We start from the raw sequence: 14,792 nt of genomic DNA on the forward strand, positions 1-14,792 counted from the left end.
GGCAATTGGGGTTAAATGACTTGCCCAGGGTCACACAGCCAGTAAGTGTTAAGTGTCTGAGGCCGGCTTTGAACTCAGGTACTCCTGACTCCAGGGCCGGTGCTCTAGCCACTGTGCCATCTAGCTGCCCCTCTCACATTGATTTTTTAAAAAAACTTTGTGTTCTAAATTTTCTTCTTCCCTCCCTCCTCATCCCTCCCTATGAAATCCAGCAATTCATTATAAGTCATACATGTGCAGTTATACCAAACATCTTCTCATTAGTCAGGTTGTGAAAGAAAATATACAAAATACCTTTAGAAAGAGGCGCTAATAAATAAAATTATACTTCAATCTATATTCAGATACCATCAGTTCTATCTCTGTTGATGGTTTGCATTTTTCATACATCCTTCTGATAGCATCTTGCTCATCATTTCTTTCACGGTTACAATTTTTTGGGGGTGGGGGCAGGGCAATGAGGGTTAAGTGACTTGCCCAGGGTCACACAGCTAGTAAGTGTCAAGTGTCTGAGGCTGGATTTGAACTCAGGTCTTCCTGAATCTAGGGCTGGTGCTTTATCCACTGTGCCACCTAGCTGCCCCTACAGTTACTATTGTTCTTAATCCCTCCCCTTGATATTTACTCTATTATCTATCTTCCTTCACCCTATCCCTCCTTGAAAATGTTTTGCTTCTTACTGCTCCCTCCCTCAATCTGCTCTTCCTTCCATTGCCTCTCCCCCCCTTATCCCCTTCCTCTCCCACTTTCCCACAGGGCAAGATATAATATTATCCCCTCTTGAGTGTGTAAATCATTCCCTCTTTGAGCCAATTCTGATGAGAGTTAGGCTCATTCACTCCCCCGCTCCTTCCCTACCTTCCCCTCTACTCCATGAGCTTTTTCTTATATCTTTTATGTGAACTTCTTTTCCCCAATCCACCTCTCCCTTTCCCTTTCTTCCAGTGCATTCCTCTTACTCCTTAACTTTATTTTGAAGATGTCATCATGGGTCAGCTAACTGACACAGTGGACAAAGCGCCAGCCCTGGACCCAGGAGGCCCTGAGCCCATATTCATCCCCAGACATCAGCCACCCCACCCTGTCTGCTCCACAAAAAACAAGGATAAATAAAAAAAAAAGCTTTACAGATATCATCCCTTCATATTCAATTCACACCTGTGCCCTCTAAGTATATTCCTTTCAGCTGCCTTAATACTGAGAAAAATCTTATGAGTTAGGAGTATTATCTTCCCATGTAGGAATGTAAACAGTTGAATCTTTTACTATCCCTCATCATTTCTTTTTCCTATTTACCTTTTTATGCTTCTCTAGAAGACCTGAGTTCTCAGACATCTACTATGGGACCCTGAACAAGTCACTTAATTACTGTTTGCCTCAGTTTCCTCAGCTGTAAAATGTGAATAATAATAACTCCTACCTCCCAGAGTTATTGAGAGGATCAAATGAAATAATATTTGTAAACAGCTGTTTAGCACAGTGCTTGGCAAACAGTAAGCACTATATAAATGCTTATTCTCCTTTTTTTTCCTTACATATGATGTAGAGTTTGGCACAATAGGCAAAACATTGGACTTGGAGCCAGGAAGAAAAACCTAAGCTCAAATTCTGCCTCAGAAACTTTTTAGCTATGTGACCTTGGATAAGTTGTTTAACCTTTGCCTCGATTTCCTTGTTGTAAGATCAGGATAATAACAGCACCTTCCTCACAGGCAGGTGTGTGCTACAACCAGCTTGTACTGGGCTTAGACAGCTGACCATTAAATCTTCAGTGTGGGCATTTATACTTCAAATTGGCATAAATCCGGGCTTAATTTATTGTTTTGTTGTTTATCTAGACTTAAGAAAGTGATGAAGAGGGGCAGCTAGGTGGCGCAGTGAATAGAGCATCAGCCCTGGAGTCAGGAGGACCTGAGTTCAAATCCAGCCTCAGACACTTAACACTTACTAGCTGTGTGACCCTGGGCAAGTCACGTAACCCCAATTGCCTCACTAAAAAAAAAAAAGAAAGTGATGAAGGAAATGTTAATAATGCAAATTAAACTTTAAAATGTGTTCTGTTTACTTCGTTAAAGCATTTACCAGTACACTCTTACTCAACAGGGTTATTATGAAAATTAAATGAGATGATATATATTATTTCTTCTTTGCAAGCTTTAAAGTACAATCTAAATGCTAGCCATTGTTATTACTATTATTATTGTTATTGTCATTGTTATTATTGACCCAGTCTGTTCTTTGCTCCTGATGTGGACACTCCCAACATTTCATCCAAGGATGCTGCTAGGTTATTGGTGGGGAAGATGTGAGGTCTGCTGGACCTTCCAAGTTCACAAGTCTGCCCCAGGTCAAGGGTTAAGAAAAGAGATCAAGAATGGAAATGAGTGAGGCCCAAGGCGTTCCTCTCCTCACTCACCTGGAAACATGCAATCTTCTCTGCTCAGTCAAATAACTTTAGTTCTGAACTAGTTCCCTGGTTTTCCACAGGTCTCACAAGGTATTCCCAAGTTTCTTAGCCAATACACTCCTCCTGGGGGAAAGTCAGTCCAGTTGACTTTTCTTCCCTTGATCTAAAGCCTATGGTTGATTGAGATACTTTGTTCTCACCCGAGTAAGGTATCTGCATGGGGTCGAATTTGGGTGCAGCTAGGTGGCAAAGTGGATAGAGTGCCAGGTCTGGAGTCAGAAAGACCTGAGTTCAAATCCGACCTCAGACACTTCCTAGCTGTGGGATCCTGGTCAAGTCATTTAACACTGCTTACATCTGTTTCCTCATCTGTAAAATGAGCTAGAGAAGGAAATGGCAAACCACTTCAGTATTTCTGCCGAAGTTCAGACACAAAGATTGAACATGACTGGTCAATGACTGAACAACAAGGTAGCATTTTATCACTTATTTTAAAGGGCAAGGAATGGTTTAATCAACTGACTCAACCAAACTCACCATTACACTAGAAATGCCCTCTCTTGACTCCTCTGGAGTTTGTGCTCAGGGCTCAATGTCTTTAACATGTTCAGAAAAAAAAAAAGAAAAGAAACAAAAACTAAAAAGGGCAGCTAGGTGATGCAGTGGATAGAGCACTGGCCCTGGAGTCAGGAGTACCTGAGTTCAAATCCGGCCTCAGACACTTAACACTTACTAGCTGTGTGACCTTGGGCAAGTTACTTAACCCCAATTGTCTCGCTAAAAAAAAAAAGAAAGAAAGAAACAAAAACATGTTCAGAAATGGGAAATTTTAAAGCTCAGGCTGCAGGTCCCCTTGAACGTGGCAAGATCTTGATACACACTAGTGCTAGCATTGCTTTGAGAACATCTCCCACAGTTCTTCAGCAGGGATAGAAGCTATCCATCTCCTTGTGGAATGAACGCCTGTGCATACTTGAAAAGTGGTCATTCCATACCAAGATATGGTTCTTTCCAGAGCAAGAGTCAATGCAAATAACCCAAAAAAGTTTGCTAGATTTGAAATTCTCTAAATGCACTGCACTAGGTAGTAAAATTTTTCTTTGTAAACATCAGCACAAACTTTTCTTAAGTGCCTACTTTGTGCCAGGCTCTTTGCCAGGCACCAGGGGCACAAACTGAGGCAAAGAAACAAACAAACAAAAAGATGAGTTATCTTTTTTTTTCCTTTTTGTGGGGCAATGATAGTTAAGTGACTTGCCCAGGGTCACACAGCTAGAAAGTGTCAAGTGTCTGAGGCCGGATTTGAACTCAGGTCCTCCTGAATCTAGGGCCGGTGCTCTATCCACTGTGTCACCTGGCTGCCCCCAATATGAGTTATCTTGACTCCAGGTCTGGCACTCTACGAACTGTGACACCTAGCTGCCCTGATTTTGGGTACCTCAGCGTAAGAGTTTCCATTTATCCCTATTGAATTTCATCTTATTAAACTCAGCCCAATACTCTAGCCTGAATCTTCAGATGCCACTTCATTTGATGTGCTCCCTATCCATCCAGCTTTGTGTCACCTTCAGATCATCGCCTTTACCTAAGTCATGGACAAAAATACTAACCAGCACAGGGCCAAGCACAATTCCCCAAGGCATTCTACTGGAGACCCCTAGCTACATTGACATTGAAACATTACCAACAACACTTTGAGACCAGTTACCCAACCACAGGAATGCAACTGGACTGAGGAGAAATAGAGGGTGGTACAGAGTTGAAAAAACAATGGGAAACAGTATAATGTCCGGAGAGGAGAACGTAGAGTTAGAAGATTGCTGAAGGCATGTTTAGTGGGACACCATGATCAAGGTGTGATTAGAATATTCTAGGGTCAAGTCCTTGTAAAGTGGCAGATCTGTTCTGCCCTAATTATGCCAATTGCAAGGTGACATACCCTCTGAGAGAATATTGGGGGGCAGCTAGGTGGTGCGGTGGATAGAGCACTGGCCCTGGAGTCAGGAGGACCTGAGTTCAAATCTGACCTCAGACACTTATCACTTACTAGCTGTGTGACCCTAGGCAAGTCACTTAGCCCCAATTGCCTCACTTAAAAAAAAAAAAAAAGAATGAGAATATTGGGATACCCTAAGAAAGAAGGGCTCATGCCAGCTTAGATATTAACAAGTTTTATTAGGATTAATTAGGTTAACTGAGGAAGTATATTTACAAGAGGTCAGTTATCCTGGGCATCAGAAGGACAAAGTAACATCCTGGATCCTGGCACCAACCCCAAGTCAGGCCAGGCATTATATAGAAACAGAACAAAGAAAGTACATTGCCATGGATGGCCCAGGGTCATATACAAGCTTTCCCATGGGATAGTTGGAGCTTCTTTTGCTGTTGGTATTTCCTCAAGGTAGTTCAAATTCTCTGGAGTCATAGGTCATGTTCCCAGGCTCTGGCTACTATATATCACACTAAATGTGGCCAGAGAGTTTTCCATTGTCCTATGTAGTAACAGCAATCACTCCAACCACATTTCTTCCTGGGCTATCCTTGCTTTTGTTTTATTCTTTTTTTTTCAAATAATAAGCATTTTCTTTTATTCATCTCATCCTCTGCTACTCCCCAACATTGAGCAATTAAGAAAAAACCATCCCAAAACAAATCCCTCAAAGTGTATCTACGTAGTCCGGCAACATAAATTCTCACATTAGCCATGTCAAAACCCTTATGTTGGGGATAGCTAGGTGGTGCAGTAGATAAAACACTGGCCCTGGATTCAGGAGGACCTGAGTTCAAATCTGGCCTCAGGTACTTGACACTATCTGTGTGACCCTGGGCAAGTCACTTAACCTCATTGCCCCCCAAATATATATATGTGAGTGTGTGTGTGTGTATGATTGTTCATAGCTTAGATTTCTTCCTTTAAAAAGTGATTGTTGGGGCAGCTAGGTGGCTCAGTGGATGGAGCACTGGTCCTGGATTCAGGAGGACCTGAGTTCAAATCCGGCCTCAGACACTTTACACTTATTAGCTGTGTGACCCTAGGCAAGTCACTTAACCCCAATTGCCTCACACACAAAAAGTAATTGTTGACCTTTTATCTCTTAGGGAATGGTCCTTAGTCTCACAAATTTGAATCAGTTTGCTACATAGCTTAGGAATGATATCTTCATTAGACACACTTGTTGCAGATATTTTTTCCCAGTCTTCTTTCCATAGGAAAGACTAGTAGCTCTGGGGTGAAGGCTGCTGAGCCCTTTTCAGGGTTGCTTCCTATCTTTGGTGTTTACCTGCTACCCAACTCCCACCTTTGGCTCCAAAAAGTTATAATATGTTCAGTGTCCACACCCCAGTAAACCATTTCAGTAGATGGGCTAAACCAGGTTGAAGATAACCAAGGGGTATCAAACACTTCAGTGAGTTACAGGGGTGTCTACCCCAAGCATGTGAAGTCTCCCCCAGCCAAATAGGTGGATGTGAACAATTTGTTCCAACAGGCCATGAAGGCAACAGAAGCAAGCTCAGCAGAGTGCTTAGAGCTTAGTTAGCTGTTGAAGACACCAAGATCATGCACCAAATCTCAGGCCATCACCAGTCATCTTGACTTTCATCTTGTCACGGGACTATGATGACTCTAGAAGAGAGAGTGAGGCTGACAACTTGGTGTTACCCTGCCTTACTTAAATCCAATTTATGTGCAAGTCAAAAGACATCATTCATAACTATTTTACCATTTTTGCCTACCTCACTGGACTGAAGCAGCACTGGGATTCGGCCACCCTCTTGGGTATCTGAACATCCTTTTTGTTGTTTGGTTTTTGGTTTTTTTTTGCAGGCAATGGGGGTTAAGTGACTTGCCCAGGGTCACACAGCTAGTAAGTGTCAAGTGTCTGAGGCCGGATTTGAACTCAGGTACTCCTGAGTCCAGGGCCACTTTAACCACTTCGCCATCTAGCTGCCCCCTGAACATCCTTTTTAAGGACCTCCCTGCTCACCCCTGGGATGAGGAAGGGGCTGGAAAAGGTGCCCTAAAAACGATCTGCTTCATCTAACCTAATCCTGGTCAGTTTACCACAGCAGGCGCGGATCCTACCTTGTGGGTGAAGCAGACAAAAAATAATGTGTACAAGCTTTTTCAAAGATGATTCTACTCACCACTGGTGCATGGAATGTGTGCATGCTTATGGAAATCCAGTACACCTAAACATTGAACAACTCTTGTTGCGAGAGAAGTTAGCAGGCATCGCATCCAAATAGCAGCCCTGAATGAAGCAAGGCCAGCAAATGTAGGCCAGCTTACCCAAATCAGAGATGGATACACATTTTTCTGGAGTGGCTGAAGCGATGGGGAGCCCCACGAAACTGGTGTAGGTTTCTCAATCAAAACTAATCTAGTCCAGGGGCAGCTAGGTGGCACAGTGGATAGAGCACCAGCCCTGGAGTCAAGAGTACCTGAGTTCAAATCCGGCCTCAGACACTTAACACTTACTAGCTGTGTGACCCTGGGCAAGTCACTTAACCCCAATTTCCTCCCCCCAAAAAAAACAAAACCTAATCTAGTCCACAAGCTTGGATGCCTCACAAAAGGAGTGAATGACAGGCTCATGACAATGTGATTCCACTTGCAGGAAAACATGATGCCACCATCATCAGTGCCTATGCTCTCACCATGATGAACCCTGATGAGGTCAAAGAAAAATTCTGTGAAGACCTGGAGACCCTCATCGTCAATGTGCCAAAAGAGGACAAGATTATTATAATTCTGGGTGACTTTAATGTCAGAGTAGGCACAAACCACTAGACATGCAGGGAGTCCTTGGGAGGAATGGATTCAGAAACAGCAACAGCATTGGTTGCTTACTATCGAGGACATGTACATTTCATGACCTTCTCATCCCCAACACTGTCTTCTGTTTACCTTAAAACAATAAAACTTCATGGATACACCCTCACAGCAAACATTGGCATTTCACAGACTATGTGATTGTAAGGATAGAGACAGACAAGATGTGAAAGTGATAAAGGCACTTTCAGTGTGCTGGACTGATCATAGACTTATCCTCTTCAAGCTAAACATTCACATTCAATAAAAGTAGAGGCCCCAAGGCAAGATGACCACCAGAAAACTTAGTGTCCACAGATTAGAGTCCTTCTCCAGACATAAACAGTCTGTTGCTAACTTGGAGGGAAAGCTAATCCAACACAGGTCAGCAACAGAGAAGTAGAAAAGGAGTGGGCAGTTTTCAGAGATTTGATGCACAGCACCACATTGACTCATCTGTGCCAGAGCACTTGCAAACATCAAAGTTGATTTGATGAAAATGATGGGGAAATTTAAAGCTGCTAAATGAAAAACAAGAACTCCACAGCATCTACCAGCAGGATAATTAATGTGTCTCGAAGAAGGCAGCATTTAACTCTATCAAAAGTCAAGTGCAAGTGAAGCTTAGAGAGATGCAGGATTCTTGGCTCAGTAAGAAAGCAGATGAAATAAAGTTTTACAATGATAGTAACAATACAAAGCATTTTTACAATCCCCTGAAAGCTATTTATGGACCAAAGACCTTTTGGTGCTTTACAGCTACTCAATGCTGATAGAACCACATTGATTAGTGACAAGGACATGATCCCGGAGAGATGGGCTGAACATTTTCATAGTGTTCTCAATAGCCCATCATCCATCGATGCTGAAACCACTGACCATTTACCTCAGATTGAAGTCAATTGAATCAATTGAAGTCAGATTGAAGTCAATCTAGCCAAACTTCCAACTGAAGAAGCGCTTTTAAACGCCACTAGGCTCCTCTCATGTGACAAAGCACCTGGAGCTGATTCTATTCCAGCTGAAACTTCAAGGCAGGAGGGTCTACTGCTCATACAAAAGCTGAGTGGAATTTTCCAGGTTATATGGCAAGAAGCGGTTATCCCCCAGGAATTCAAGGATGCTCCATTGTCCATCTTTTTTTTTTGTTTGTTTGTTTTTTTTTGTTTTTTGTGGGGCAATGGGGGTTAAGTGACTTGCCCAGGGTCACACAGCCAGTAAGTGTCAAGTGTCTGAGGCCGGATTTGAACTCAGGAACTCCTGAATCCAGGGCCGGTGCTTTATCCACTGCGCCACCTAGCCGCCCCTGTCCATCTTGATAAAGGAAAAAGAAATCGGTAGTTCCGTGACAATTGCAAAGGGTAAGGGGGTCCTCCTTCTTAGTCATTGACGGCAAGATTCTTTCCAGAGTCCTGCTTAATAGGTTGACCTTTCACCTGGAAGACGATCATCTACCCGAGAGCCAGCATGGCTGCAGAAAGGGCTGAGGATCAGTCGATATGGTGTGTGCTGCCCAAGAACTCTAGAAGAAATGCCCTGAGCAGGTGTGAGGCAGGCCGGGGGACGGCTGCTACTGCTCTGGGTGGCGCCTCCTCAGGCTGGGATGGAGCCGTTGACCGTCGCTACTGGGGAAGATGGGCCGGTCGGACCCCCAGGGCTTCGGAGAACGGCGATCTGTCCGTTTCCCAGCGCCGGGCGCAGCTGAGGAGAAAGAAACTGCTGATGAACTTGGAGCAGCGAATCGACCAGATCATGGGCTTCCACAGGAGCGGGAGCGCCACGGAAGAAGTGAACAGAGAATCAAAGCCGCGTGACACTGAAAAGCTGAACTCCCTCACTGCTCCTGCAGTTTCAAAGCGAGTAGCGCTGGGTGATTGGACTAGCACAGCAACAGTGGACCACCAGGGCAGCATTACAGAAATCAAGGGAACCCAACTGGTAGATAAAAAGGACTCTTTGATCAATCCACCTGAGAGTAGCAATGATGGTAACCTTAAACTTCGTCATCGAAAAAGAGATCTCACAAGTGAAACTGTCCAGAGAAGCTCTCAGCACGGCTTAGACCAGTATGAAGCAATGAAGTTAAGAAAACAATTGATTAGTGAGAAACCTAATCAAGAGCATGGAAGTACAGGGGAAGAATTCGATACTTTTCGAATTTTCAGATTGGTGGGATGTGCTCTGCTCTGCTTGCCCTTGGAGTTCGGGCTCTTGTATGCAAATATTTGTCCATATTTGCTCCGTTTCTTACTTTGCAACTTGCATTCATGGGATTATCTAAATACTTCCCCAAAAGTGAAGAGAAGGTGAAGAGGACAGTACTAACTGCTGCACTTTTATTGTCTGGAATCCCAGCTGAAGTAATCAGTCGTTCCAAGGATACCTATAGCAAAATGGGAGCTGTTTTCACAGACCTTTGTGTCTACTTTTTCACTTTCATCTTCTACCATGAACTGCTTGTTTGGGGGGGCTCTGAAGTTCCATGAAGGCTGTAGAGACCAAAAGAGTATTTTATAAAGCCAATTTTCCGTTCTCCACTACTCTAAGGGAAAGAAACCAGTTCATACTTTTATAGCATTCTTACTTGACAGGAGTTGTAAAACTACTGAATTATGAATGGAATGGCAGGGTCCCCAGTTTAAAAGTTTTGCAGTTTTACTAGTCCTGATGTGAAGAATACATTATAAATGGGGCAGCTAGGTGGTGCAGTGGGTAGAACACTGGCCTTGGAGTCAGGAAGACCTGAGTTCAAATCCAGCCTCAGAGACTTGACATTTACTAGCTGTGTGACCCTGAGCAAGTCACTTAACCCCAATTGCCTCACCAAAAAAAAAAAAAAAAAAAGAAAGAAAGAGAAAAAAAGAATAGATTACAAGTGTCATTCATTTATTTGTCTTACTCAATAAGAAGGTGTATCTATTGCCCTTGCCTACATTCCCCTGAGGTTGTATTCTTTCTTTTTTGGCCCATAATAACATGACTATGGTCTTTGTTTTCTTTGTAGAATTGTTAAACATTGTCTTATCCATCCCCGAGAACTGCTTCTGGTATCTGTTTTTCCTTTTCTTAAAATAAATGAGTCCATCTTCTACGTTAAAAAAAAAAAAAGAAATTCCCTGAGCAGAACAAAAGTCTTTACGCAACATTTGACCAAGGCCTTTGATACCATCAGTCAAGAGGGCTTGTGGAAGATCATGGCAAAACTTGGTTGCCCAGAGAAGTTCATCAGTATTGTATGTCATTTTCACGATGGATGTGCTTGCCCAGTTCCGAATAATAGACAATGGTCTAGCACTTTTCCAGTCACCAATGGAGTGAAGCAGGGCTGTGTGCTTGTGCCTTTTAGCATGAAGTTTTCCACGATGTTGCTGGACACATTCAGCAAGGCTGAAAACATCATTAAGGTCAGCTACTGTATTGACAGTAGATTATTTCATTTGAAAAGGCTCCAAACCAAGACTAAAGTGGAGGGAGAGGTGGTGCATGACTTCTTGTTTGCAGATGACTGTGCACCCAATGCATCCTCTGAGGCTGAAATGCAACAGAGAATGGATTGATTCTCTGCTGCTTGTGCTAATTTTGGCCAAACAATTTACACCAAGAAAAACACAGGCCTTCTATCAGGCAGTACCATGCCATCCAGACATGGAACCATCAGTTACAGCAAGTAGAGAAATTTTGAATGCTGTGGATAAGTTCTTTACCTTGGCAGTCTACTTTCTGAGGATGTACACACAGAGCTTGCTCAGCATTTGGGAGGCTCTGAAGAAAAGTATGAGAAAGAAGAGGTATTAGACTGACTACTAAACTGACCTCCTTGATGTCTGCCTGTGAAAAGTAGACAGTCTGCCAGCACCATGCCAGAAAACGGAATCGATTCCACTTGAATTGTCTTAGGAAGATTCTGAAGATCACCTGGCAAGATAAGGTACACTGAGGTCCTTTCTTAAGCTGAACTCCAATGGGCTGGGCACATTGTTTGAACATCAAACGTATGTTTGCCTAAAAGACTATTTTGCAGAGAATTCATGCAAGGCAAGTCAGAAGAGGTAAAAGCAGAACACTCTCAAGGTCTCACTGGATAACTTTGGGATCTACTGTGAGATGTGGGAGACACTGGCATAGGGACCTCCCAGCACGGCATTTCCACATCAAAGGAGTCGTGTTCTATGAGCAAAGCAGAATTGTGGTAGCTCAGAAGCAATGCAAGGCATGCAAATTTAGAGCCATCTCCCCTCCAAATGTCTATGTAAACTACTGGTGCCTAACCTGTGGTATACCTTCCAAACCCCTATTGGTCTGATCAGACACAGTTGGACACACTGTACCTGGGCCCAGATACAGTGATGTCATTTGCGACCTCTTCAGGCACAAAGGACAATCATTTTCCTATTGTTTCTCCATGTTTACAATACTCAGTCTACCCACAGGCCTTTGCAGTGATTCCCAGCTGCCTAGGTGCACAACAAAAAAAGAGAAATTGGGCACTAATTCCACATGTAGTTTGCAGACTCTGTTCTCTCTTTAAAAAAATGAGGGGGCATCTAGGTGGTGCAGAGGATGGAGCACTGGCCCTGGATTCAGGAGAACCTGAGTTGAAATCTGACCTCAGACACTTGACACTTACTAGCTGTGTGACCCTGGGCAAGTCACTTAACCCTCATTGCCCTGCAAAATAATAATAATAATAATAATAATAGGAAACTCACTCTTCTCCAGTCTTGAGGCTCTTCACCAGTTTTCCACAACCTTTCAAATATTCGCTGATGGTGACTCAATAGTTCACATTTCCATTTCTTTCAGGACTCAAGGGTAGACTTGATCAGGGCTGAGGGGGGAAGGGCTTGAATTCAAGGGAAGCTAAGCGCTGTGTTAGGATGTGTTAGCTGTCCCAGCTTGCCACTTGGAGGCTGTCGTCTTCAAGGAAATGATCACCCTCCTTGTCGAGAACAGTAGAAGAAGGAGAAATGAGCAGTTCTGAATTCTATCCTGTCAGTTACCACCATCCCCTCTACCCTCAAGTGGGCTCCTTTTTCTACCAGCCCATTTTACATATGAGGAAAATGAGCCAAATAGGGATTAAATGACTTACCCGGGGTCACACAGCTAATTAATATCTGAGATCTGATTGGAACTCTGATCTCCCGGATCCCAGGTCCAGAGCTCCATCCACTGTGCCACTTACCTGCCTTCCTGGAGTTATTGTCCAACACCCCCGCCCCCAAACACAGATACCCTCCATCTAAATTAGATCTGCTAGCAACAGAACATCCAGTTGACTGTGTCTCTAGATCTTGGTCAAGCAGGGAGGGAAATGGAACTAATTTTTACTGTTTTCTTGTTTCCTTTTCTTTTTCTTTTCTTTTTTTTTTTTTTGAGGCAATTGGGGTTAAGTGACTTGCCCAGGGTCACACAGCTAGTGTTGTGTCTGATGCCGGATTTGAACTCAGGTCCTCCTGACTCCAGGGCCGGTGCTTTATCCACTGTGCCACCTAGCTGCCCCTACTGTTTTCTTTTACTTTTTCTTGGCTAGTCTCTTCCTCTGGATATTTTCACATAAGAACATAAAAGTTTTGCAAATAAGAAGGTCTACTTTCTGCTCTCTCCAAAGTCACCAATGATCTCTTAGTGGACAAATCCATCCTGATTTTCCTTGGTCTTATCCATACAGCCTTGGACACTGTTGAACATTCTCTCCACCTTGATATTCTCTTCTCTCTAGGTTTTCAGGTGCACCCTCCCCTCCCCCAATTCCCCCTTTCTCTCTCTAACCACTCATTCTCTGTTGTTGTTTGTCCTTTATTCTCGAAGAGGACCATAACATTGGGGTGATATCATGACTTGTGAATTGGATTTAAGGGAGGGAGGCCTGTGCAAGGTTACCAACCTCACTCTTTCCTCCAGAGCCATCTGGGTCCAGTGGCAAGGTTATACATCAAGATGGCTGAAGATGGCCCCAGATGTTTAAGGCAATTGAGGTTAAGTGACTTGCTAAGGGTCACACAGCTACTAAGTGTCTGAGGTGAGATTTGAACTCAAATCCTCCTGACTCCAGGGCCAGTGTTTTATCCACTCATTCTGCCCCACCCTATTCATTTGCTGGATCCTCCTCCAGGTCATGCCCTGTCACTGTAGGTATCTCTCCTGGCTCTCTCCCGGGCCCTCTTCTCTTCTTACTTTAGACTACACTTGGTGACCTCAATTCTCATGGATTTAAGTACCATCTTTATGTTGATGATTCTCACACCTCTTTTCTACCCCAATCTCTCTGCTGACCCCCAACCTAACATCTCTGCCTTTCAGACATGTCAAAACTGGAGGTCCAATAGTCATCTTAAACTCAATATGTCCAAAACAGAACTCATTATCTTTTCCCCTTAACTGTGGAGGGCAACACCCTTCTACCAGTCTCTCAGGCTCCCAACCTAGGAGTCATCCTGGACACCTCACTATCTCTCAGTCCCACCCCCATCCAATATGGTGCCAAGGTCTATTGATTTCCTCTTTGCAACATCTCTCACATAGATCCCCTTCTCTCCTCTGACGCTGCCCCCACCTGGTACAGGACCTCATCATCTCTCTCTGCTCTGACCACTGACTTCCCTAGCTTCCTTTAAGTCCCAACTAAAATCCCACCTTCTACAGGAAGGAATCCCTCTTTTTTTTTTTTTTTGGTAGGGCAATGAGGGTTAAGTGACTTGCCCAGGGTCACACAGCTAGTTAAGTGTCAAGTGTCTGAGGCTGGATTTGAACTCAGGTCCTCCTGAGTTCAAGGCCAGTGCTTTATCCACTGCACCACCTAGCTGCCCCCAGGAATTCCTCTTAATCCAGTGCTTTTCTTCTTGTAACTATTTTCTATTTATCCTGTTTATTTATTTGTTTGTTTGTTTATTCATTCGTTTGTTTGTCACATTTTTATTTATTGCTATTTGTTGTGTGTCTGTGTGTTTATATGTTGTCTCCCCCATTGGACTGTAAGTGCCTTGAGGGCAGGGACTGTCTTCTGCCTCTTTTTATAAGCCTGGGGCTTAACACAGTGCTTGGCACATAGTAGGTGCTAAATAAATGTTTGTTGAATTGAATCAATTGTGAGGTCTTTATGAATTAAGAACCTCTTGATTTGATAGAAATTAACTCTGATTAGCTAACAAACATGCTAACCACACTCTGCCTTGGAAGCTTTAAGTACATTAAGAAATTTCAGCCTTAAGCCTGTCAGGCAACTGGACAGTACAGGAGTGGAAACCTCTCCCATGGAAGTGAACCAAGGGCTTGTGAGATGATCCCTTCTAGGGAAAAAAGAGAATTTCTCTTCTCCTCCTCTTCCTCCTTCTCTGCCCATCCCCTGTAGTGACCATGTGATCAGAGAGATTGGGTCAGTAGCTGACAGCATACCCAGCTGGGATCACAGAGAATCAGTTAGTGGGAGAGGAGATATCTTGCTGGGAAGAGAATGACATTCCAAGCATGTGGAAAGACGATCATTAACAAGCTAGGCATGACTCCTTGCACCCAAGAAGAATGCCTGGTGTGGACTGCCCACTCTTCCCAAGTAGCTACATGTATTTGTGG

At 43.7% G+C, this 14,792-nt stretch overlaps 1 protein-coding gene across 1 annotated transcript; it reads left to right on the forward strand.

Moving 5' to 3' along the window:
* The first annotated feature begins 8,805 nt into the window (after nucleotides 1–8,805).
* On the forward strand, nucleotides 8,806–9,706 carry LOC122745767 (guided entry of tail-anchored proteins factor CAMLG-like). Its single transcript, XM_043991201.1, is given in 3 exon segments — nucleotides 8,806–8,875; nucleotides 8,878–9,398; nucleotides 9,401–9,706. Coding segments are annotated over 3 exon segments (879 nt in total). The 5' UTR covers nucleotides 8,806–8,823.
* The last annotated feature ends 5,086 nt before the right edge of the window (nucleotides 9,707–14,792 follow it).

The sequence above is a fragment of the Dromiciops gliroides genome, chromosome 3 (genome assembly GCF_019393635.1).
Source record: "Dromiciops gliroides isolate mDroGli1 chromosome 3, mDroGli1.pri, whole genome shotgun sequence".
Taxonomy (NCBI): domain Eukaryota; kingdom Metazoa; phylum Chordata; class Mammalia; order Microbiotheria; family Microbiotheriidae; genus Dromiciops; species Dromiciops gliroides.